We start from the raw sequence: 23,366 nt of genomic DNA on the forward strand, positions 1-23,366 counted from the left end.
TGGGAGACACAGGGTTTAATGGGATGTCCTCAAAACAGAACACCCACTATCCCCACCCCCACCAAAGGGCACCCAACAGAGATCAGGAGGAACACCTTTTCTCTTCTTCCTTGCACCAGTCAACGGAAAAGCCTGGTGAAATCAGTGAGCATGAGCTGGACTAGCTGCCCAGGGTAGAGAGCATGGGCTGCTGGGTCAGATGTCTCCTGCTCTGGGCGAAACAGGGTTGGCCCAAACACGATTCCCAGGTTGTGCGGGGTCATGCGGTTCTTATCTGAGTGTGCTATCACCCTGTGGGCAAAGGTGAAGAGAAGGGGCTATAAGGCAGCAGCTTCATCACTTCAAATAAATCTAACCCTTCAACGGTGTGAGCAGGAAAGAGTTCGCCTTGGGACCTCTCTCTGTGGTGGCTGAAGGAAACCAAGCGGAGAGCCTCAAGGGCAAAGGAGACAGGACCAGTAGAGAAAGCTTCAGGACACAACTTGAAGATACAACCTAGGATACGTTTGCCTCGTCCCAGCTTCAGAGACTGCCTCTACAGTCCTCTTTGCTCACAGATTGGGAGACTCTAATTCAAATGGCTATCCTCTTTCAGAAGTCACCACCCAGGCCCAGGTCAGCCACATAAGCCATGACCACTGTCCCAACAGGAGACAAAGAGGCAGAGGGAAGGGAGAGGTTAAATCTCCCTCATTTCTCTCAAAGCATCCCTGGGCTTCTCTTGATCCCCACTCGATGCCCCGAACAGACACAGACGTTGCCTGTTTCCTCCATCTGCCCACTAAACAGGTGAGGAAGGGAGGTGTTTCCTACCTTTACTGCATCTGAACAGGGTCCCTGCTGCTTGCCCCACTCCACCCTCCCTCAGCATGCACAAAGACATTCGGTTTTCCTGACCTGCATAAATGCTCCAGGAGGTACCGCAGGGTGTCACGGTTCGGCGTGGGCATTGAGCCTATTAATTCTCGTATTTGAGAGAGGCGCTGTTCTGATTCAGAGAGTGCTAGAGAGAAAGAATGAAGGGAAGGGCATAGGGGTGAGGCCAAGGAAGATCCTTAGGCAGGGGGGTAAACTCGCTACTCTTTCCCATGCCCATGGAAGACACGATTAATCTACCACTGCTTTCTTTTTTACTGAGCCCAGCTGCAACTTTAATTTTTTTCAAGATTTTATTTTTAAGAAATCTCTACACCTAACATGAGGCTCGAGCTCACAACCTGAGATCGAGTCGCAAGCTCTACTGACGACTGAGCCAGCCAGACAGCCCCCTCAACTGCAGCTTTAGCATTCTTTTTAACTTAGCCCTCTAACCATTCACAAAAAAACAACTGGAGTTGGCACGGGAATTGAAAGCTATCGGGGCACCTGGGTGGCTCAGTCGGTTAAGCGTCTGACTTCAACTCAGGTTATGATCTCACAGTTCACGAGTTCAAGCCCCACTTCGGGCTCTGTGCTGGCAGCTCAGAGCCTGGAGCCTGCTTCGGTTTCTGTGTCTCCCTCTCCTTCTGCCCCTCCCCCACTCATACTCTCTCTCAAAAATAAATAAAACATTAAAAAAAATTTTTAAGTTATTTTCCATCTTTGTACTCAGGATGAAATAGAAGAATGTAAGGGAATCTCTATTTTTTACCTTTCATGCCCCACCCTCGTACCAAGGGTATTACCCAAAGCTCTCATCCCTTACCAAGGGCAGCACGAAAATGTGGCAGCAGCTGTGGGGGCACCAGAGGCTGGGGTAGCTCCCTGAGAAAAAGCTTCAGTGCTCCAGTGACCACGTGAATATCATCCCATTCGGCACTGTCCAAATCTAATCGGCCCTCTGGGAGGAGAAGGATGTGCAGAAGGGCTCAGGGCTTATGAAGGTTCAGAGAGAGCCAAAGACAGAGAGGTCAGGAGTTTGGGAGAAGATCCAGGTAAGGAAGACCACAGGAATACTTAGGAGGTCCACAGAGGGTCAAGGCAGCAGAGGTGGGCTTGGGGACAACCCTCCCAGGAGCAAGACATGGGGAGATCCACAGGGAGCAGGGAGGATGTCGGATGTTTTAAGGGTCTAAGGAGCCTCCCACATAAGTACCTTGTCCTGGCTGTTCTGGGAACACATACCTCCCATCGGAGGTGACCGCCCGCTCTGCAACATGGATGAGAAGAGATCAAGAGCTAAGTCATGCAGTTCTAGCCAGATCTCCCTGCTCTGTCAGCTCCCTCATTCAGAACCGCCTGTGGTTCTGAGGCATGAAATTCTTAGTACCACCACTCGCCTGTAAGTCTTCTCACCTCTGTCCACCAGGAAGCGAAGTTTCTGGACCACCGCCAAGTTCCCACTCACTCGGTAAATGCCATCTACATCTAGACCTAGGAGATGAGGCAGGGAGCAGATAAGGATTCCGGCTCTAAGTTGTATGTGGTGAGGACTGGTGAGAGACCCAAGGGTGGAGAGAAATAATGCAGGAGGGAGACTAAGGTGGGGGAGGTGGGGAATTCCAGGCCTTGGCCTGTTGGAAGGGGTGGATTGTGCAGTCTCTGGAAAGTGACCTCTCTTATCCACAGCAGCAATGCAGAGCCGCACAAAGCTGGGCACGGTGTCCCCTTCCCGCTGGCACAGTGATTCCAACTGGCAGCCGAACACCTGGTCTGGAGAAGCAAAGAGGCGAGTTGGGAAGCAGTGGCAGCATCGCCCATGGAAGCTCTTCTCAGCACAGGTTTTCACCCTAAAGTTGGGCTGGCCCTCCTGGCTGCCTTTTCTAGGCCTGTACTCTAGGAGGTACACCCCTTCCCCCCAAAAAATAACAGGTGTAGGGGACAGTAGTGGTCTCTGAAGACCACTGACCTAGTTCTGGGAAGCTCTGCTCACTGAAATTTTCTCATCCGCAAAGTGGGCGGATGCCCAGATCAGGACTATAAAAGTGCCTGCAAATATATTACAGCAAGTACGAAGGAGAAGGGTGATGGCCGGCTCAGCCCACCTCACCTCGGAGCAGACCACGCTCCTGCAGGCTTTGCAAGGATGGTCTCTTTGCGATAAGGCGCTTCAGTTTGTTCCGCACGCGGTTCTGCTCGTTTCCTTCAGGACACCGACCTGCAGGAGGCAGGTGGAATCAGGGCGTGAGAGCCGACGCCCGGACGGAGCCCGGAGACGCGTTCCCGGGCCCCGCCCACCCTAGGACCTCCCGGGCCGCTCACGAGAGCTCCCGCGGCCGCCGATCCGCAGCAGTGGCCTGGACACCGGCTCCGACTCCTCTTCGTCTTCCTCTCCGCCGCTCAGCTCCTCCAGCTCTGCGGGTCCCGAACCTGACAGACGCAGCTCCAGGGGGTTCTCTCGATCCTACACACCGAAGGCCCCGGGCGGGGGGGGGGGGGGGGGGGGGGAGCGAGTCGGAGGTTGGGAGAGAGAAGAGTGAAATCTGCACCCTCAGCTCGACGCAGGGAGACCTTAACCGGCTGCCGGGGTTCCGCGTTCCCCCCACCCCACTCCAGGGCACTACACCGAGACCACCCAGCCTCCTACCAGCCTAGAATCCTACTGTTTCTTCCCCACTCCCTGTGCCCGGGCTCCGTCCCGCCACCTCCCATCCAGCTCACCAGGCGTTCGATTACCGCCCGCAGCGCGCGGTGCCAGGCTCGCAACTCGGTCTCGTGGTCTGACTGCAGCAGGAACTCGTGGCCGGGGACCGTGCGGATCTGAGCCGCCAGCGGAGAAAGGGCTTCAGTCAGAGGGAAGGGGCATAAAAAGCAGGGAGGCCGAGCAGGACACCCGCGCGGGAAACTGGGAGCGCATTTTCGGGTCGCGTGGAGCTTTGGGAACGTGCGGAGGGGCACTCACGTGCAGGACGTTGCGGCGGCTGGACAGGTGGCGGCCGTGGGCCAGGGCTGCCCCGCGCAGGTCCACGCTGCTTTCGGGTCGGCTACCCGCTGGTCCCTGGCAATTGGGAGAAACTGAGGCCAACGGCGCTGTTCTCCTCATTGCCTCCCTCCCACCCCGGGGACTGCGAGGACGTGGGAGGCTGTGCTCTTTCCTTTACTTCCCCCTCCCCACCTCCTCCCCACAGTTCGCGGGAGTAGAAGTGCCCAAACGCCTCCTGCACGCCCCCTCCTCCCCTCCCTCACACTCACCCAGATTGAGGAGGGCGCGGCGGGCGGCGGCTCCCGGTAGAACACCAAGCTGTTACCTGCTAACACCACCCAAGATGAGCTCCAGTTCTTCCTACAGGGGTGGGGGGCGGCAGTGGTAGTAGTGCAAAAGTCATTTAGAATCACGTGGGGAGGGCGCTCTCCCCGCACTCCGCTCCACAATACAGAATCTAGACGCCCAAGCCCCAGCTGTATTCCCGGTTCTCGTCACCTGAGCTTGCGCCCCCCCTGGGCGATCTTGGTCACGTTGAGCAGACCCGACTTTTCCACCTCCTGAGAAGTGGAGCGAGGGGTATCAATAAGGCACCCAGCGCCCCTCCCCCCCCCCCCCCCCCCAGCGGCCACAGCGTTCCCAAGGAGGTGTCCCAGGAGTGAGGTCCTTTACGGTTGGGGGGATGGGGGAGACTGGGTAAGAGAGGATACCCAGCGAACACGCAGAAAGAGGAAGATGTATCTAGAGGAGCAGAAATTGGGGGGTAGGGCAGTGAGGATCTTGGCCTGCACAAGGAAATGGGACACTTACATGGGGGTCGTCCAAGACCTGCGGCAGAGGTCGAGTGGGCTGCAAGGCTGCTGGCTGGTCTGAGGGGTGGAGCTGGGAGGTGTGCTGGCAGTGGGAGAGTGAACCCTGGGGGAAGGGATTGGAGGAACAAGTGGAGGAAACTTGAACTTCGGAGTTCCTGGCTATAGGGGGAAGAAGCGTGCGGATGTGGGTGAGAGGCTGGGGGTGTGATGGGTAAGAAAGAAGAATGTCTTGCATAAAAGAGAGTAGTAAAAAGATGACTTTTCCTGCATGCGATCAGGAAGGGGGGGGTCTCACCTGGGGGCCAAGCAGTTCTGGGTTCCCTGTTTCAGATTCTGAGCCCTTTGTCTGAGGTTGCAGGACACCATTGCCCCTATTCCGGGTCTGCGTCCCCTCCATGGAGCCAAGGTTCTGGGGTTGGGGGATGGGGGGAGCAAAGCTACGACCAGATGCCACCTCAACCCGGTCTCAACACCCTTCTTACAATTTTCTTATGGGGCCCAAGAGAGAAAACACACTACTTTGGGGTTCAGTAGGGAAAAGAAGGAGATTGAGGGGACAAAGGAACAAGCTGGAGGGAAAGTCTCACCATCTCTCGCACGCGAGTGCGGCGCGGGGGCTTCCAGGACTTGGAGCCAGTCAGCGAATTTATGTAGAAGCAGCGCCCAGAGTTAGGGTCCAAGTGCTGCTCCCAGGCGTCCAGTCTCTGCAGCGGGGGGCACGCAGGGCTTGGGGGAGGAGACTTGGGACAGCGGCGAAGGTCCACTAGGTTGCAGTACACAGGGTGCTCTGACATGAGGGGCTGGGGTCTTGCCTGTCAGCAAAGGGGGAAGAAAAAGGTAGTTATTCTGCCTGTGCTCGTCCCCAATCTTCTCTCCACCTAACCACCTCCTCCTCTCTCCCCCACTGTTTTCTTACCCCCAGCTCCTGGCTGGGGTGACCCAGGTACTGGGGAAGAAACCCCAGTCCCCAGCTGGTTGGTTTTTTTTTTTTTTTTGACTCCCTCCCTTAGTCTTTGCTTTTCTCCTCACTTCCTGTTGCCAACTTCCCTCCTCCCCTACCCCGCCCCTACCCCAGGGCCTCAGGAAAGGGGAACCGGCTTTTTCTGGGGGGGGTGGGGAGGAGGGTTGAGGGGAGTGCCCCACCCTCACATCCTCCCGATTGATAGGGGAGCGAGGGAGAGGTGTCAGAGACCCCTGCTAGGGGAGTATGAGAGAGGGGCCATTTTTCATCCACTAGCAAGTAAGAGAGAGGGGAGGAGCTGAGTCTTTGGGAAGAGCAAGGGAGTTACAGCTCTAAATGGGACTTGTTGGTGACCTGAGCTGGCAAGATGGGACACAGGAAAAATGCTGCCCTGGGCCAGGAATCTGGAGGGAGAGAGAACAACATAGCTAGTTGGCTTTCTAACTGTCCCTCTATCACATGCCAGGTTCCGTGTATCCTCAGGATCTTTGCTACTTGCTATCCCTCAGCTAGAACTCCTTCTCATTTCCTAGTTTGGTTCATGGCAGTCTCTTCCTCCTCATTCAGATTCAACTACATGTCATTTCCTCAGAGATGCCTTCCCAGATCCCCTCCATCACTCCCTGCCATATTTATGCTTCTTGGTGGCACTTATCAATACCAACCGTTATTGGTTTGTGTGTTTGTCACCTCCATGGAAATCCCTTGAGGGCAAAGATTCTGTCAGCCTTGTTTGCCATTGTGCCTAGAACAAGGCCCAGCAGTAAATAACTGCTGACTGCACTCAGAAGAGCTGTGACTCACCGGGTTAGCATTGGCCTCTGTCAGCAAGTTTTCCTGAGAGAGGGATCTTCCACTTGCTCCTTCCTGAAAGGGCTTCAGAAGGGTAGGCCTCAAATTGGTAACACTGACACTTCTACACATTTTGGGGGGCAGAGGAGGAGGCTGCTTAGAGGTGGCCTGGGCTCTGTCTGGGGGTTCCTGAGACAGGTGCAGCTCCTCCAGGGAGCCAGGAAACAACTTTTGCCCTAGAAACAGAGAAATGGGAAGAGTGGAGGGGGGGCAGGTGATCAGAGAGGTGATATTGGCTGCATCAGTCATCCCAGGGGTTCACGGGGAAGACAAGAGCGGGGGAGGCTGTGGAAAAGTACATGAGACCTAGAAAGCTTGAGACTAGGAGGAGGGGCAATGGGGGACACCGTGATGGGAATGAAAAGTAGGCTGACCAGAGGTAAATAAGAGAAGGGGGTCAGCTTTGAGGGAGGGAGATCCTTCCAATAATTCCTAGAAGCTGGCGAGGTAGGAAAGTGAAGGGAGTACTTACCAGGAATCCAGAGGGATTGGCTGGAGGTGATGGTGGTTGGTCTCTGGGAAGAGATAGATTCCTCTGCCATGTAGGCAGCTGGGACAAAGATGGGTCGGGAAGTAGAGGGTGCTCCCAGGCGCCTTGCCAACCACCAGTCTGAGTTGGTCTTTCGAAGCAGTAGGAACCTGTCCCCCTCAGCCAGGGACACTTGCCGGCCATCTGCCCCAGTGTAAGTGAAGGCATAGAGGGCGCAGAGCTGGGATCCCTGAGAAGGGTTTCGGGATCCCAGCCCGAGGCTCCCCCAGGTACTTGGCCACCACCGGCCTGACAGCATTGTGGTCAGTACTGTCACCTGTAGGAAAAAGAGCTGTTGGAGATCCAGAAAAGGGCACAACTGGCTGCTTCCAAGCAGAGGGACATGGTTCCAAGAACAGCGTTGGGGGAAAGGTAAGGTCAGGGAGCTCAGAATGAGAGCAGAGAGTAAAGCAGAGAGCCTGGGTGGGTGTCAGTGACAGGTTTGGGGGGCTGAGAACTCCTGGGTGATGTGACTGGTGAGGAACTATATAAGTAAGGTGAGAGAGGATGTGGTCAGCAGAGCTATAAGGCCAGCAAGGCAGGAAATCAGAGGAAAGGGGCTAGCTTTGTGATTTTCCTCCAAGTACCTTCTGAGGCCCATCAGCAAATCCACAGGCAGCAGGAGCTGATCCTGGGTGGTGGTGGCAGGACTTTTGAGCTGGACCCAAGAAGATGAGAAAGAATCAGGCCTGAGACAGAACACAGGCAAAGAGACAGGAATGAACGACAAAGATAAAAAAAAACTTTGTGACCTTTATGAAATTTACACAGGCACCAATGTTTCCGTTACCAATAGCCTCAGACCTAAAGCGGCGTGCTTCCTGTGCAGACTCTGAGAGACAGAGAGACAGAGAAACAGAGCCAGAGCAATAACAATAAGACGAAAGTAGAGAGGAAGAGAAAGTGGCTGGGAGAAACACAGAGGGGTTCCAAGTTAGAGGAAAAGGTGCAAATACCACCATCCTCTCAATCCAGGATGTGTTTTGGGAGCTGAGAGGCCTGAAACAACCCTCTGGAGGAAAGCCCTTTGGGCGGAGTCCTTCTTCAGTGTGTGGGTTCATTCACTCATGCTGTGACTAAGGATTGGCTGAGTGAGCACCTCCTGTGTGAAAGGAACAGTGTCAGGCACTGGAGATAAGAGAGAGGAAGACAGACACAGCCCTGGCCCTCTTGGAGCTTACAGACAGATCTTAACTAATGACAATAAATTTGCTACAGTTGAATCAAGGCCTGTGGACAAGGTCACAGGGTGCTACGATAGCATTCGGGGGGAGGGAGGAAGGGGGCACTGCTGTCCGCTTTTCCTCGGTGGAAGGTGGGAATGGACTTCTGTCAGTTGCCAGAGCTTTAAAACACATGCTGAGGCTTTCTCCTTACCTAACCACTCTTATTTTCCAGTTCTTTCAGTTTCCCCACTGCACAATGTGAGGCTGTTTGGCTTTGGAGAGGTAGGTAGGGAGTACACCTCCCCCTTGGTGACATCAGAGAGCCAACTCTCCTCCCCTGACATGTGATCTGAGGGCTGGTTCCCAGGACTGGGATTGGGCCTCAGTGATATCTTCCTCCTTAGTTCGCTCCACTTTCAAAATGCGGAGAACCCTACCCCTCAACTATTCCTTCCCACCTCCAAAATAGTGATCAACTTCATCCCATTTATTCATCATTCATTCATCCAGTGTTTTCTAAGTGTTCCAGTCTCATCCTCTTCTATCTTTTCTGCCGTCTTTCCTGCACTTTATCCTCTCCCTCTTTATTGACTCTTTCCCCTTAGCTTTTAAACATATTCAAGTCTCAGCCATCTTTAGATGGCCTCCTTTAGATGGAGGTTTAGATGAATCTCCCTTTACTGTACTCTTCAGTTACCACCCTCTTTACAAACTTCTTTTTTTAATTATTTCATTTTTTTTTATTTTTGAGAGAAAGAGAGAGAGAGAAAGTTCAAGTGGAGGAGGGGCAGAGAGAGAGAGGGAGAGAGACTCCCAAGTAGGTTCCACATTGTCAGTGTAGAGCCTGATATGGGCTTGAACCCACGAACTGTGAGATCACGACCTGAGCCAAAGTCGGACGCTTAACCGACTGAGCCATCCAGGTGCCTTGACAGTCAAACTTCTTGGAAGAATTACCTACATATGGGGTCACCATTTCTGTCCTCTCACTCCCTCACCTCTGCAAGGTTCTTCCTCACTAGGGTCCCCCCTGACTTTACAGGGACGCTGAGGTCCTTATGTTGCTTGACATCTTAGTAGCAGCCAACACAATCGACTATTTTCTCCTACAAACACTTCTGGTGTCCTTACCTTCTTAGCAGTTCCTTCTCTGTTGCATAAGGAAGGACTTTTGTTGTTCCTTAAACCCCAGAGTTCTGCCTAAGATCTTATGCCCTTTGCACTCTCTACACAATCTATGTGGTCTTATTCTCTCCCCAGCTTCAATGACCTCCATGTGCCGGTGAGCACCCTATCTCCAGTCCGGATCTTTCTGTGGCACTCCAGTTTAATCCATGGTCCACTGAAAAACTCCATTTGGATATTTCACAATGCTCAAAGTAGTACAAACATAGTATGTTCTTTTTTTTAAAAATTTTTTTAATGTTTATTTGTTTTCGAGACAGAGAGAGACAGAGCATGAATGGGGGAGGGCAGAAAGAGAGGGAGACACAGAATCGGAAGCAGGCTCCGGGCTCTGAGCTCTGAGCCATCAGCCCAGAGCCCTACACGGACCTTGAACTCACGGACCGCGAGATCGTGACCTGAGCTGAAGTCGGATGCTTAACCGACTGAGCCACCCAGGCGCCCCCAAACATAGTATGTTCTAAATTGAACTTGTCAGCTCCCCTCCCCAGCCCCACCCTCACCCCCACCCCCACCCCGGCCCCGGCCAAACCTGTTTCTCCTCCAGCACCACTATTCAGTTAAATTTAAGTTCAATAAATATTGGATGCTTACTGCCACCCGTGCTAGGCAGGAACTGTGTGCTAGGCATTGTCATTTAAGATGACCAATATGGCTCCTGCCTTCTCATAACAAAATACAGTGTGATAATCACTATGATAAGAAAAATACTATCAGCTGTGGCAGCACATACAGGGTGTACCCAATTGATCCATGCCAGAAACCTGGCAGCCAACCTTCATTTCTCTCTTTTCTCACTACTCATATTTAACTGATTACTAAATCTTTTCAATCTACCTACTTCCTTTAACCTCTACAACTATCATCCTCTTTCGCCTGGATAATAGAACCTCCTAACGGTCTCTTTGCATATAGTCCTGCCCACCTCCAGTCCATTCCTGGCCCAGCAGCCAGAGTGACCTTTCTAAAGCACAAAAATGCCCTGCTACTCCCCTGACTTAACCTTTTGAAGGCTTCTCATTGTCCTCAGAGTAAGGTCCAGATGTTACAGTATGGTTTACAGAGACTTTCTCCCTTGAGCCCAACCTTTTCATGCTCCCTACCACAAACTCTAAACTCTCGCCATACACTAATTCCTCACATTCCTGAAGTGCACTGAGGTCTCTGGTCCTGTGCATATATTTTTTTTCCCTCTGCCTGAAACACTTCCTCTCCAATCCCACCAATCTTTACTGGCTAACTTTTACTTATCATTCTGATCTCAGCTGAAAGGTCACTTGCACAAGAAGCCCTCTCTCAACCACTTAGAATTGGGTAGAGGCCCTAACTAGGAGCTCCCACAGCAAGTTTTACATGCCCCCTTATGACTTTCATGAAACTTTAATTTTTTTTAAGTTTACTTATTTATTTATGTAAGTAATCGCTGCACTCAATGTGGGGCTTGAACCCATGACCCTGAGATCAACAGTTGCCTGCTCTTCCAACCAAGTCAGCCAGGCGCCCTGACTTTCATGAAACTTTAAAGATACTTTTCTGACTTCCGAGGAAGTCTGTGAGCTCTGCTAAGGCAGAAGCCTGTATCTGTTTTGTTGATAATTGTACCTTCAATGCCTTGTATAGTGCCTGGCATAAAGTAACTTCTCTGTGCCTCGGTTTTCCCATCTGTAAAACAAGAATGAGAGAACTGAGCTCATTGTATTTTGTTAAGTAACCACTTTCTCATAGCTCACATTTTATGGGAAAGAAATTTGGACAGGGCTCAGCTGGGCAGCTATTCTATCCCATGTGGCATTAGCTAGGGTCATTTAGTGATATTCAGCAGGCAGGTGGATTGGTCTGGAGAGCTTCTCTTGCATATCTGACACCTTGATGGGGATGACGGGAAAGCTGGAGCTGTCAGCCAGAGTGTCAACATGAAACTTCTTCAGCATGGCGAGGTGGTGAGACTTCTTATGTGGCTGCTCTGAGCTACCAGAGCGTTCTAAGAAGCCTGAGGAGAAGCTGCAGGGCCTAGCTTCAAAATGCCTAGAACCTCCGCAGGATTTTTAAGAATATATATATATATATATATATATATATATATATACACACATATATATGCATGCACATAAAGTTGTTAGAACAGTGCCTAACTCATAAGTGCCATTAGGTATTAATTATTCTTTTTTTAAGTTTATTTAAGTAATCTCTACACCCAAGGTGGGGCTGGACCTCATGACCTCGAGATCAACAGTCACATGCTCTTCGATTGAGCCAGCCAGGCACCCCAGGTAGTAATAATTCTTAAAGGGATGGAGAAACGAGTAAGAAGTATCCCTTTCTCAATTACTGATATGCACTTCCTCCTAAAGCATATACTTATTGCCAAACTCTTAGCCTTCTTACTTCCCTTCAATCTGACCTTTTCCCTACATATGCTCCCTCACCTTCAGTGAAACTGTCTACCTGTAAATTAGCTGCAGACCGGTAGTAAATCACTGTTTAATAGTCACGTTCTCTTTTGTTAATAGGATATCTACATTCATTTCCATTGGGTCACTAAAGTAAGTTCATCCTCTCATCTGGATAACTCCGTTTCTTGCGAACCCAAATCGAGAGTCGGCCTTTGCTGGTGGCCGCTGTCACGACGCCACTTCAGCAAGACTAGAAGCGGCCTGGGCTTCCGTCACCGCCTTCCGGCTGCCGTAGAGGATCAAAGCACATTGGACTCCACTCGTAAACCACCCCTCCCGCTCTCGCACCAAAAAAGTGCCACTCTAGCACAGCCTCTGCGGCCTCCCCATCTCTCTGATATTGTTTTCCTGTTTCCTGGTGTGGCATGATGGGAGAAGTAGTTTACTTTCTGTGAGCGGCGTGCAGGGAATGCCTCGATTCAGAACTTCATTTCCCGGCGTGCGTCGCGGTGGACGCTCAACCCGCAGGCCGGAGGCCGGTTCCGGTTGCATCAGCGTGGGATTCACGGCGAAATGAGACTGTTCGTGAGCGAGGGCGCCCCGGGGAGCTTACCCGTGCTGGCCGCCGCGGGCAGGGCCCAGGGCAGAGAGGAGCTGCTTATCAGCACCGTAGGCCCCGAAGGTAGTCGGACTGGCTGGTGCTGGTGGGCGGTGGATGAGGGGGGCGGAACCGAAACACACCCAACACCCATCCAGCAGTTGTCTTCCCCAAACCTCCATCCCCCACCACGCACTCCCGTCAACCTCCTCCCCCATTATTCTCGGTCAGCCCACTCCTCTTGTCCCAGTCACGTCTTTCATTAGTCGCTTCCCTCGATTACTTTCAGTATACCCCTTTCCTCACCTCTACTCTCCCCCCTTCATCTCCCAGTACCCAGCGTCACTCAAGTGAACCTCTACCCCATTCCAACTTTCTCCCGCACCTATCAGGCATCTCCCATCCCCCATATCCTCTCTAGTTATTCAACACAACCCCCCAGGCCCCCCTTTGTCATTTTTAGGAGACCTTGCTCTCCTCTCCTAAAATACGCAGACAACAAACACATGGACTCCTTCGTTTTACCTCTTCCCAGCCATCTGTTTGGGCGACTCTTAATAACGGTTCTCTTGTCAGTTTTCCCAGTTCTCTTAATTTTGTTCTCCCGCTCTTCTCTTAGATCATTCTCAGTTACTGTCCGTTGTTCCAGTGTTTGGCTGCAGCACTGTCCCAATACCACCACCCCTCTGCAATGCCCATCTGTTGCCTCCAGCTGGCGGTCCCAGCTGAACACCTGCTAGTCTGTCCAGCTCATTCAGGACCCACCCCCTTTCAGTGGTCCTATCCAGAAAACTTTCCAGTGTCTTTTCCCCCCTTTTCCCTGAACAATGCGAAGTTGTCCATCTAAGTTGACGGAGTTTTTTTTTTTTTTTTTTTTTTTTTTCTTGTTTTTTTCACTCATTTTTCTCTTCTGCATCAGAGTGTGTGGTCCCGTTCCTGACCCGGCCTAAGGTCCCTGTTTTACAACTGGATAGTGGCAACTACCTCTTCTCCACTAGTGCAATCTGCCGGTCAGTATCGGTCCTTAAGGCAGGAAGGTGGCTGAATAAAGTCAGGGCTTACTGTCCCCTGTGTGACTTTATTTGCCACCACTGTTTCACTATGGGGTGAGAAATGGGCTGGACAGATGGGCCTTTCTAGTTCTACCTTCTGTCGCTCTCTCTGAGTAGATACTTCTTTTTGTTATCTGGCTGGGAGCAAGATGACCTCACCAACCAGTGGCTGGAGTGGGAAGCTACGGAACTGCAGGTGGGACTGAGATATGGGGGGTGGCAGGCAGGCCCTTGCTCTGCATAGCCATCCTGACCTGCGTCTCCCACATTTTAGCCAGCCTTGTCTGCTGCCCTGTACTATTTAGTGGTCCAAGGCAAGAAGGGGGAAGATGTTCTTGGCCCAGTCCGGAGAGCCCTGACACACATTGACCACAGCTTGAGTCGTCGGAGCTGTCCTTTCCTGGCTGGGGTGAGTTGGGCTTTGAGACAGGGATCAGGGAAAGCTGTATGATAAAAGAATTAAGAAGGAAGGCTATATCCAGAGTGCAAAACCCAGCACTGCCCCTTGTTAGCAGTGTAACCTTGAAAAATCACCAGACTCTCTAATCCTCAGTTTTTCCTCATCTTTGAAATGGGGTAATGTTAGTAGCCACCTCATTGGATTATTGTGAGGATTAAGTGAGGTAACTTAAAGTGCTTAACAGAGTGCTAGATGCGTAGTCACAAAGTGCTTAGGGAATGTTAGACGTTATTGTATACATTGGGAAGAAACTGAGTATCTTACCTGTGGACCTTTCTTTTTCTTTTCTCGACAAAGGAGACGGAATCTCTAGCTGACATTGTTTTGTGGGGAGCGCTATACCCATTACTTCAAGATCCAGCCTACCTCCCTGGTGAGAACTGTGCATATCACTTCATGCCCAGCCCCAACCCAGGAGGTTGGTGTAGGGAGTACAGAATGGGCAATAAAATATTGAGGATCCGCTTTGAGGCATAGCTTGACAGGGCAGCCATAGCAGAAAGATGGCTGAGGGAACTGGGGAAGATAACTGGAGAAACTTCCTGAAGAGAGGAAAGAGGTCCACTCTTGCCTCTCCATTCCGGGTCTTGCTGATTGATTCCCTTTTTTCTCCCTTCTCCACAGAAGAGTTGGGTGCCCTGCACAGCTGGTTCCAGACACTGAGTTCTCAGGAGCCATGTCAGAGAGCTGCAGAGACTGTGCTGAAGCAGCAGGGTGTCCTGGCCCTCCGGCCCTACCTCCAAAAGCAGCCCCTCCCTAGCTCCTTTGAGGGGAGGGCTGTCAGCAATGAGCCTGAGGTTTGGAACAGAGCAGTGGGGTCCCCACAGAGCTTCAGTACTTGGGGGTGGAGGTGGCTTGGAGAGTGACTTTGAGCATGGCCATTATTAACTCTTTCCTTTGTTGGAGAGCAATGAAGGAGTTTCTTTAGTCTTTGGGCCCCCTCACCTGGTGAGGGATTGTATCCACTCTTTACAGGAGGAGGAACTGGCTACTCTGTCTGAGGAGGAGATTGCCATGGCTGTAACTGCTTGGGAGAAGGGCCTGGGAAGCTTACCCCCACTTCGGCCACAGCAGAATCCTGTGTGAGTAGGCACAGATGAGTGGGGCTTGGTTTCTTTCTTACTTTTTTGTTTTGTTTTGTTTTGTTTATTTTGGAGAGAGAGGGAGAGACAGAGCATGAGTGGGAGAGGGGTAGAGAGAGAGGGAGACACAGAATCTGAAGCAGGCTCCGGGCTCCCGAGCTGTCAGCACAGAGCCCGATGCGGAGCTTGAACTCACGGACCACAAGATCGTGACCTGAGCTGAAGTCGGATGCTTAATGGGCAGAGCCACCTAGGCACCCCGAGTGGGGCTTGGTTTCTTAAAGGGAGATTACCAATAGAGCCAATATCTGTTTGCCAGGTCCCCTTTGCTGGCCTCTTTAATGTTCATCTTTTCCTTTGGCACTTTGTACCTCTCGCTGCACTGATCCAGTTACCAGTTACATAAGAGAATGTAACCAGTCACCAGTTACATAATAGAATGCAACCCCCTGAGGGTAGAGTACTCACCTTTATGTTTGCTACAGTAGTAAGCACACTCATAATGAGAGAGAAGTCACACTGACACAATGAGGAGCAGCACACAGTGTGTTTATAGTGCTTAGGGGCTTGGGATACAAGGATGACTGGGCAGAAGGTGGTTGTCTTGAAGGAAGGCTTCCCCGAAGGAGTTGATTTCTAAGTGGGATTTCAGAGAAAATTATGGTATGCAGTTACAGGGAGGAAAGTCAATGACTGCAAGAGAAATCAGGGTTTTTTTTGTTTTTTTTTTTTGTTTTTTTTTTTTAAGGAAATGAGCTATAAAACTTTCTGGGAAGTAGTTGCAACATCTAACTGGATGTGTGTATCAGTTGGGAAGAAAGGGTGAGGTTAACCAGAGGAATCATTTGAGTCTTTGTTAATAGTGGAAACCGTGGGAATCCAAGGGGCACCTGGCTGGCTCAGTCAGAGCGTTCAGTGCTCAGTAGAGTGTTCAACTCTTGATCTCGGGGTCGTGAGTTCAAGCCCCATGTTGGGCGTGGAGCCTACTTAAAAAAAAAAAAATTAGGAAAGAAACCGTGGGAATCCTGAGTTCTCAGGATGCCCAAAGTTGAAGGACATGGTAAAAGTGGGAGCCAGGGAGTATAGGTTGAGAATGGTTGGAAAGGTGAAAGGAGCCCTGGTGAGGGGTCAGTGCCAAGGAGGGGGGGTGGGTACCGAATGTGTGCAGCTGAGCTATCAGGTGATGAAGCATAGAGAGGAGTGGATTGAATGACTTCAGATAGCAGATTACGTGCCGCGACTAAGCATGCACCTGAAATAGTGTAGGGGGAGGGTGGCTATGAAGGCAGTAGCTGATGCCTGCTGATTTGAGTAGGGCCGCAAGGAAATAACTGACATGAGTTAGGGACGAGAGAGTAGGGGGTATGGGAGAACTTGGGAAGACATGAAGATGGGGTGGCAGGCTGTGAGCATTTCAGACAGTGACTGGAGGTAATGCTTCCATGACACCTGGGTAGGAGAGGACAGGACAGTGCTGAGAAGGGATGCTTGGGTAGCGTCGAAGTCTGGGGGGTGTAGTGGTTGACAGAGCCAGAGAAAGTTTTGTCGATACCCCGGAAGTTGGAGCCTGAGAATGAGCGGCTGGAAAAGAAGCAGTTATGATAGTAAAGGCGGACAGAGGTCAGTGTGGAATGCAGCTCCTTAAGAGCAGTACCTGGGCTTGCTCACTGTGGCAGGGCCCTACACTTGCAACTGTAGGGGGTCTTGTGGCTTTTGGGGGAATTCATGATGCTGTGGGTTCGTGTGGGGAAGACTTCAGATGTCCCTGAGTCTGTGACAATAGAACAGATCCGTGTGGGTGTTCTGTGCCCTGTTGGTCCCTCTTGACCCTTGCTTCTCCCCCATGAACTGTTCTTTTCCTCCTTCCCTACTAGGTTGCCTGTGGCTGGGGAAAGGAATGTGCTCATCACCAGTGCCCTCCCTTACGTCAACAATGTCCCCCACCTTGGAAACATCATTGGTTGCGTGCTCAGTGCTGATGTCTTTGCCAGGTGGAGCCAGCTGCAGGGGAAGGGACCTCCTAAGGGAGCAGTGGGCCCAAGCGAATAGAATGCCTCAAGAGTAGAGAGGATCCTGGGGACATGGGAGGGTCTGGGACGGGGCCCCTGTAATCCCCATATCCCCTTCCAGGTACTCACGCCTCCGCCAGTGGAACACCCTCTATCTGTGTGGGACAGATGAGTACGGTACAGCGACAGAGACCAAGGCTATGGAGGAGGGCCTGACCCCCCAGGAGATCTGTGACAAGTACCACGCCATCCATGCCAACATCTATCGCTGGTTTAATATCTCATTTGATATTTTTGGTCGTACCACCACTCCACAGCAGACCAAGTAGGTTTCCTCTAATCAGGCAGAAACAGAAGGTGGATACTGGGGCTGGGGGCAATGAAAATATCCTGGAGACTGAAGGAACCGGAAGTGCTGTTTAGACATCCCTCTCAAACTTAGGATCTGAATATTGCCCTGAAATGTATCCCAAGCGTGGGGATTCAGTGGTTGAAGAGGCCTGACCAGGGGCTGAAGAAGCAGCCAAGGATGGGAAGAGATAGAACTTAGGCTTAAAGGAAGTTTCTGCCTTCCCTTTGCCGCCTCTCTGCTCTTCCCTGGCTGCTGTTGAGTTTTAGGACCTTCCCTTCCACTCCTACGTTGGTTTATAGCAAATATACTCATTCTTCCTCTACCTGACACGCATCCTTACAAAAACTGTATAGTAGACGGGTCGATAGCTTAATAGTGTTCAGCAGTTTAGCAGTTGGACTGATTAATTTTCACTTCAGGACATACTGAAAAAGAGTATAGTCCTATCCTCTTAGAGATTTTTGTTAGCAAAGAGCACAAAACTGTTAAGTTTATATTTGACAAACATAAGTTCTGAAGTGTTGAGGGAAGGGACTGTGTGGGGAGTAAGGGATCTATGAGGGGTCTGGGCTCATCCCGTAAAACTCCCTGAAATTGACTAGATGGCCTTGGCCTTGAGGGGCCTTCTGCCTGATTTCTTCGGCACTGGGACTGATTTGGGGCCTGGATGCAGTGACAGGAGGGAGGGGTGCACCACTTCCTCTGACTTCCTCTGATCCGGCCCTCCCCTGTCCCTGATTCACTTTGCCAGAATCACTCAGGACATCTTCCAGCGGTTGTTGACCCGAGGTTTTGTGTTCCAAGATACTGTGGAGCAGCTGCGGTGTGAGCACTGCGCCCGCTTCCTGGCTGACCGCTTTGTGGAAGGTGTGTGTCCCTTCTGTGGCTACGAAGAGGCCCGAGGTGACCAGTGTGACAAGTGTGGCAAGCTCATCAATGCCATTGAGCTTAAGGTGAGAGGAGGGTCTCATGGAAGCCCAGAAGGGGAGACAGTCTGTGTTATTCAGGGACTCCCAGGCTTGTCCCATTCAGGATTTTTATTTTCGCATTCAGGACCTTTCGTCGGTGCCTCTTTTTGCCCCAACTCATTGTTTGGTTCATTGGACATTTACTGAGCATTTACTACATGCCGAGCATTGTGCTAGGGAAGAGACAGGATGAGTGTATGCTTCCCTACCTTTGTTCCTGCTTCAGATCACCTGATCTGCATGTGTTTAGTTCTTTCTCTCTTCTGTAAACATGTGTTCTTTTCTCCACGTTTACTCATGTGTTAGTTTATTCGTTTATTTATACAACCCCTGTGTTCTGAGCTCTTGTGATAGGGTGGTCGCTGGGAACTGCTGGGGATGTAGCACTGAGTAAGACAGATCTTTGTGTAGTGCAGGGAGGAGACCAGCCCTAAGGACAAGAATGTATGTCCACGATAAACTGCCAGGAGGATGTGACAGTGGCCTCTGGGTAAAGATTTTAGCCAGGTGATCGGGGAAGACCTCTCAGAGGAGGTAACCCTCCTGAACTGAGAGTTTAACTGAAGAATGAGAAGGAGCAAGCTGGGCGATGAGGGGTTGAGAGTGTTCCAGGCAGAACGAGCAGGAAATGCAAAGGCACAAGGCAGCAAGCAGCTGAAAAGGCAGAATGGAGAAGGCCAGTGTAGCTGTAGCACAGTGACAGGGAAGGGGGATTAAGGGGGGGTCAGAGAGGTCAGCGGTGACCAGATTACCAGGGCCTGGTAAGCCATGTGGGAGCTGAATGGTAGGCTGCTCCGTGGAAAATGGATGGGAGGGAAGCAAGAGAGAAAGTGGGGAGGCCGGTTTGGAGGCCAGAATGGTAACTCAGAAATGGGATGCTGGTAGGTTGGTTTAGGTTAGTAACAGCAGAAATGGGGAGAAAAAAAGGATTCGAGATAGGTTTTGGAGGTAGACTGTACTGGATAGATGAATTCTGGGTGAGGGGAAGTCAAGGAAACGATGACTTGGAAGTTTTTGGCTTGAGCAGCTTGGGTAGACAGTAGTGCCATCTACAAACGTGGGCAGGCTTGGTTGAAGGGCAGGAGTTCCGGTGGAGGGCAGTGAGACTGTTGGGTTTGTTCAGTTTGCGGTGCCTGTTAGACACCCATGTAGAAGGGGTAGGTAGGTGGCTGCAGATAGGCGTGTAGAGCTCAGGACAGAGATCCTGAGAGAGTTCTAATGGCTCACCTTTAGAAGCCCAGATCAGGACGCCTAGCTGGCTCAGTTGGTAGAGCATGCAAAGTCTCAGGGTCACGAGTTCAGGCCCCACGTTGGGCGTGGAGTGTACTCAGACAAGAAAAGAGTCAAAAGCTCAGTTCTAACCTCACTAGGAAGCTTTCATTGATTAGCCCCACCTGACTGTTTAGTCCTCTAATCATCACTCACCAGTGTTTGCATGGTTAGTTTGTGCCATGAAAGTAAGTATTTCTTGACATTTTGCTTTGGAAAGGTCCGCACTCCCTAACTTGATGGTAACTTCCTCAGGGAGAGGAACTGTGTATCTGTGTCCCTTCTTTCCCTCGCACAGCTGCATACAGTGCAGTGCTCTCTACCTAGCCTGTGCTCAGAGAATGCTTTTTCCTTATTTATTTATTTATTAAAGATTTTATTGATTGGTTGATTTTTAATTTTTTTTTAATCTTTATTTATTTTTGAGAGAGAGACAGAGTGTGAGCAGGGGAGGGGCAGACACAGACTCTGAAGCAGGCTCCAGGCCCTGAGCTGTCAGCACAGAGCCCGACACGGGTCTCAAACTCACGAACCGTGAGATCACGACCTGAGCCAAAGTCGGACGCTCAACCGACTGAGCCACCCAGGCACCCCTAGATTTTATTTTTAAGTAATCTCTACACCCACCGTGGGGCTTGAATTCACAACCTTGAGATCAAGAGTTGTGTGCTCTGCTGACCAAGCCAGGCAGTCGCCCCTGTTTTTTCCTGTTCTTTGGAGTGATAGGACAGAGTCGTGAAACTCTCAGTAACCAATGTTATGCTGTGTAGACTTGAGTCTTCAATTTCTCAGAAGGCCAAGTAAGCATGGAGCTAAGTGAGATGGCAGACTGGGGAGCTCATCCCTTTGTGCCTCACGCCTTGCCTGCACAGCTCCCCCTGGCCTGTGGTCCGGATCCTGATTATCCCACCTTGCGTCACACCTTCCCTTCAATTTCCCTTCACAGAAGCCTCAGTGTAAAGTCTGCCGGTCGTGCCCTGTGGTGAAATCCTCTCAGCACCTGTTCCTGGACCTGCCTAAGGTAAGTGGGCCTTTCCCTCAAGCTATGGATCTCCCATCCATATTTCAGTTTTGTCAGTTTTCCCAATAATATCCTTTACAGCATAATTTTTTCTTTAGTATGGAATCTAGTTCAGGATCATGTATTCCATTTAGTTTTTTTCTCTCTCTTTGGTTTCCTTTTATCTGAAACAGTTCCTCAGCCTTTGTCTTTTATGACATTAACAGTTTTTAAGACTGCAGTCTCTGATCACTTCCCTACCCCAAGTAGACTATTCCTCATTTTGGATTTGGCTATTTTGCCATAATGAAATAAATTCAGGTTCTGCGTCCTCAGTTCTAATACCATGTAAATGATATCGTGTCCTTTCCGGAGGCACCTGATAGCCATCTCCCCCTCATTGGTGATGTTGATTTTGTCTGGTCAAGGTGTTATTCAGTGTCTCCATTGTACAATTAACATTTCCCCCCTTGCAGCTTATAAGCAGTCTGTGGGAGTATACACAAAATCGTTCCATTCTGCCTTCCTGCCAGCAAAGTGTGTGCCTATTTCCCCGTAGCCTCACCAATAGACTGTGTCGTCAGGCTTCAGAAGCTATGGTATTTATGTGGGAAAATCACATAAACCATCCCTTCCAACAGATTTATCTGTTTTTCTGCTTACAAAAGTTACAAAATAAGCTTATTTCTAAAATTTCAGGTAGAAATACGGTACAAAACCAGATGTGTTCTCCATAATTCCATCTGAGAATAAAGCACTGATACATATTTTCCTTCAAAATTTTGTCTGAGCTTCTGTGTGTTGTTACTTATTTTTATTATGATAGGATTGTATATTGTTGTTTTGCAGTTTGCTTCATTTAATATATCTCAGAAGTCTTTACATGTCAGTACATGCGGATCTAACTCCCTCTTTAATGGCCTTGCAAGTATTTCATTGTATTGATATATCATATTTCCATAACTCTACTGAACCGTGGGAGTTAGTTTCAATTTTTTTGCTATGATGAACAGTGTACTTCTTTATATACGTATCCATACGCTTATGTGTGAGTATTTCTATTGAAATAATTCCTAGCAGTGGAATTGCTGTGTCACAGTCACGAGTCTTTTAATTGTATATTGCCAGACTACTCCAGGGAGGTCGTACCTGTTTATCTTCATGCGAACCATGTATGAGACTGTCCTAAATCAGCCCTCTGACTTTCTCTGCCATCTCAGCTGGAAAAACGACTGGAAGAATGGTTGGGGAAGACATTGCCTGGCAGTGACTGGACACCCAATGCCCGGTTCATCATTCGTTCTTGGCTTCGAGATGGCCTCAAGCCCCGCTGCATAACCCGAGACCTCAAATGGGGAACCCCTGTACCCTTAGAAGGTTTTGAGGACAAGGTAAAAACCCTATGCTTTGTTCATATGTCATATTATTCTGCCTTGGGGTTGAGACCCTGGACTAGCAGAATAGACTGTTGATTATGTCTTGCTTCAGTCAGAGACTGGGTTAGTGAAGTTTTCCAGTGTTCGTTCATCCTATTGTCTCTCTCTCCTCCTGGCCCTTCAGGTATTCTATGTCTGGTTTGATGCCACTATTGGCTATGTGTCCATCACAGCCAATTATACAGACCAGTGGGAGAGATGGTGGAAGAACCCAGAACAAGTGAGCAGCCTGTCTATGGGGAGGGTGTGTGCATATGTGTGTTGAGGTGGTTAGAATTGGGTACCTGGTCTTTCTTGGGCCTCTGAAGACGGTCTCAGGAGCTTTGTCTCCCAACTGTATTTTGTAGGTGAACCTTTATCAGTTCATGGCCAAAGACAATGTTCCCTTCCACGGCTTAGTCTTTCCTTGTTCGGCCTTAGGAGCTGAGGACAACTATACCTTGGTCAACCACCTCATTGCTACAGGTACCCTGGAAAACTGAAGATGGGGATGTTGCTAGGGAATGAGGGCTGAGGCAGTATTTGGAAGAAGATCTTGGAGAGGTTCTAGATCTTGAGTTAGGAGTTGAGATGAAATAGGAATAATTAGAACATGAGAACTCAACCCAGAAGAAAGCAGAAGTCTGAAGCTAAAATTTTGTAATGGGTAGAAGCGAAGGGGAAAAAGTAGAATGGAGAGGAAGAGATCTCCAAGTTCTGTGCAGGCCAGCTACTCAAGGAGAAGTGTTACTAGTCATTCACAATTGAGGTTGAGGGAGAGGAGAGAAGAGTTAGTGGGTCAGAGAGGGAAAGGTGCGATTTGAACAGATGGTTCTCATTCTCCTCTGTCCAGAGTACCTGAATTATGAGGATGGGAAATTCTCCAAGAGCCGGGGTGTAGGAGTGTTTGGTGACATGGCCCAGGACACAGGGATCCCTGCTGACATCTGGCGCTTCTATCTGCTATACATTCGGCCTGAGGGCCAGGACAGTGCCTTCTCATGGACAGACATGTTGCTCAAGAATAATTCTGAACTGCTTAACAACCTGGGCAACTTCATCAACAGGTGGGACTCAGTGGGGGGGGGGGGGGGGGGGGGGTCAGAGTCAGCAGATGAGCTGGGGGTGGGGTGGGGCGCTGGCTAGCTCTGCTGCACTTGGTAGGAGACATTGGAAATGTGTTTTCTCCCAGCAAAAAAGCGTACTTACAGACCATTGGAAAAATTTGGCTAAAGAAGGGGGTTATCTTAGGGTAGGGGTAGGAGATGTTTGCCATACTTTTTGGGGTTTTTGTTACTTTAGGCTCACATTCCATGATTGGTCTCTGTCTCAGCTATTCCGCAATCTAAAGAAGTATACTCTGTGGCTACCCATCCTTTCAGATTTGGTTGTTAACTGCACTTCACAGATAGTCTCTACTAG

The 23,366-nt window shown here is 50.3% G+C and overlaps 2 protein-coding genes across 8 annotated transcripts in view; one reads left to right on the top strand and one right to left on the bottom strand.

Annotated features, from left to right (window-relative positions):
* On the bottom strand, nucleotides 1-12,924 carry ARHGAP9 (Rho GTPase activating protein 9). Of its 6 annotated transcripts, XM_047867816.1 has the most exons (20): nucleotides 12,863-12,924; nucleotides 10,949-11,008; nucleotides 7,583-7,684; nucleotides 6,939-7,272; nucleotides 6,419-6,642; nucleotides 5,241-5,465; nucleotides 4,949-5,062; nucleotides 4,652-4,756; nucleotides 4,340-4,401; nucleotides 4,111-4,201; nucleotides 3,821-3,916; nucleotides 3,580-3,678; nucleotides 3,181-3,322; nucleotides 2,969-3,076; nucleotides 2,533-2,631; nucleotides 2,275-2,352; nucleotides 2,075-2,128; nucleotides 1,685-1,819; nucleotides 898-1,003; nucleotides 1-291 (listed from the first exon to the last, which is right to left on the bottom strand). In XM_047867816.1, the coding sequence occupies exons 4-20, from the start codon at nucleotides 7,252-7,254 to the stop codon at nucleotides 120-122; spliced, it is 2,226 nt and encodes a 741-aa protein (XP_047723772.1). In that variant the 5' UTR covers nucleotides 7,255-7,272; nucleotides 7,583-7,684; nucleotides 10,949-11,008; nucleotides 12,863-12,924; the 3' UTR covers nucleotides 1-119. The 6 variants fall into 6 exon arrangements, 3 of the variants coding, with proteins under 3 accessions (XP_047723772.1, XP_047723771.1, XP_047723773.1); XM_047867815.1 differs by lacking the exons at nucleotides 4,949-5,062; nucleotides 10,949-11,008; nucleotides 12,863-12,924 and having other exon boundaries at nucleotides 7,583-7,653; XR_007154126.1 differs by lacking the exons at nucleotides 1-291; nucleotides 10,949-11,008; nucleotides 12,863-12,924 and having other exon boundaries at nucleotides 2,104-2,128; nucleotides 7,583-7,653.
* The window catches only part of MARS1 (methionyl-tRNA synthetase 1), a 13,939-nt gene continuing 2,388 nt past the window's right edge, over nucleotides 11,816-23,366 (top strand). The window contains exons 1-15 of one of the 2 annotated variants that reach the window (XM_047867813.1): nucleotides 11,816-12,421; nucleotides 13,257-13,347; nucleotides 13,507-13,585; nucleotides 13,664-13,798; nucleotides 14,147-14,222; nucleotides 14,474-14,646; nucleotides 14,825-14,931; nucleotides 16,806-16,922; nucleotides 17,062-17,265; nucleotides 18,044-18,245; nucleotides 20,476-20,550; nucleotides 21,750-21,920; nucleotides 22,090-22,185; nucleotides 22,313-22,430; nucleotides 22,798-23,011. In XM_047867813.1, coding sequence (XP_047723769.1) covers nucleotides 12,313-12,421; nucleotides 13,257-13,347; nucleotides 13,507-13,585; nucleotides 13,664-13,798; nucleotides 14,147-14,222; nucleotides 14,474-14,646; nucleotides 14,825-14,931; nucleotides 16,806-16,922; nucleotides 17,062-17,265; nucleotides 18,044-18,245; nucleotides 20,476-20,550; nucleotides 21,750-21,920; nucleotides 22,090-22,185; nucleotides 22,313-22,430; nucleotides 22,798-23,011 — 1,967 coding nt within the window. In that variant the 5' untranslated portion in view covers nucleotides 11,816-12,312. The remainder of the gene's footprint in view (nucleotides 12,422-13,256; nucleotides 13,348-13,506; nucleotides 13,586-13,663; nucleotides 13,799-14,146; nucleotides 14,223-14,473; nucleotides 14,647-14,824; nucleotides 14,932-16,805; nucleotides 16,923-17,061; nucleotides 17,266-18,043; nucleotides 18,246-20,475; nucleotides 20,551-21,749; nucleotides 21,921-22,089; nucleotides 22,186-22,312; nucleotides 22,431-22,797; nucleotides 23,012-23,366) is intronic. The other variant, XM_047867814.1, reaches the window with a different exon arrangement.

The sequence above is a fragment of the Prionailurus viverrinus genome, chromosome B4 (assembly GCF_022837055.1).
Source record: "Prionailurus viverrinus isolate Anna chromosome B4, UM_Priviv_1.0, whole genome shotgun sequence".
NCBI lineage: Eukaryota > Metazoa > Chordata > Mammalia > Carnivora > Felidae > Prionailurus > Prionailurus viverrinus.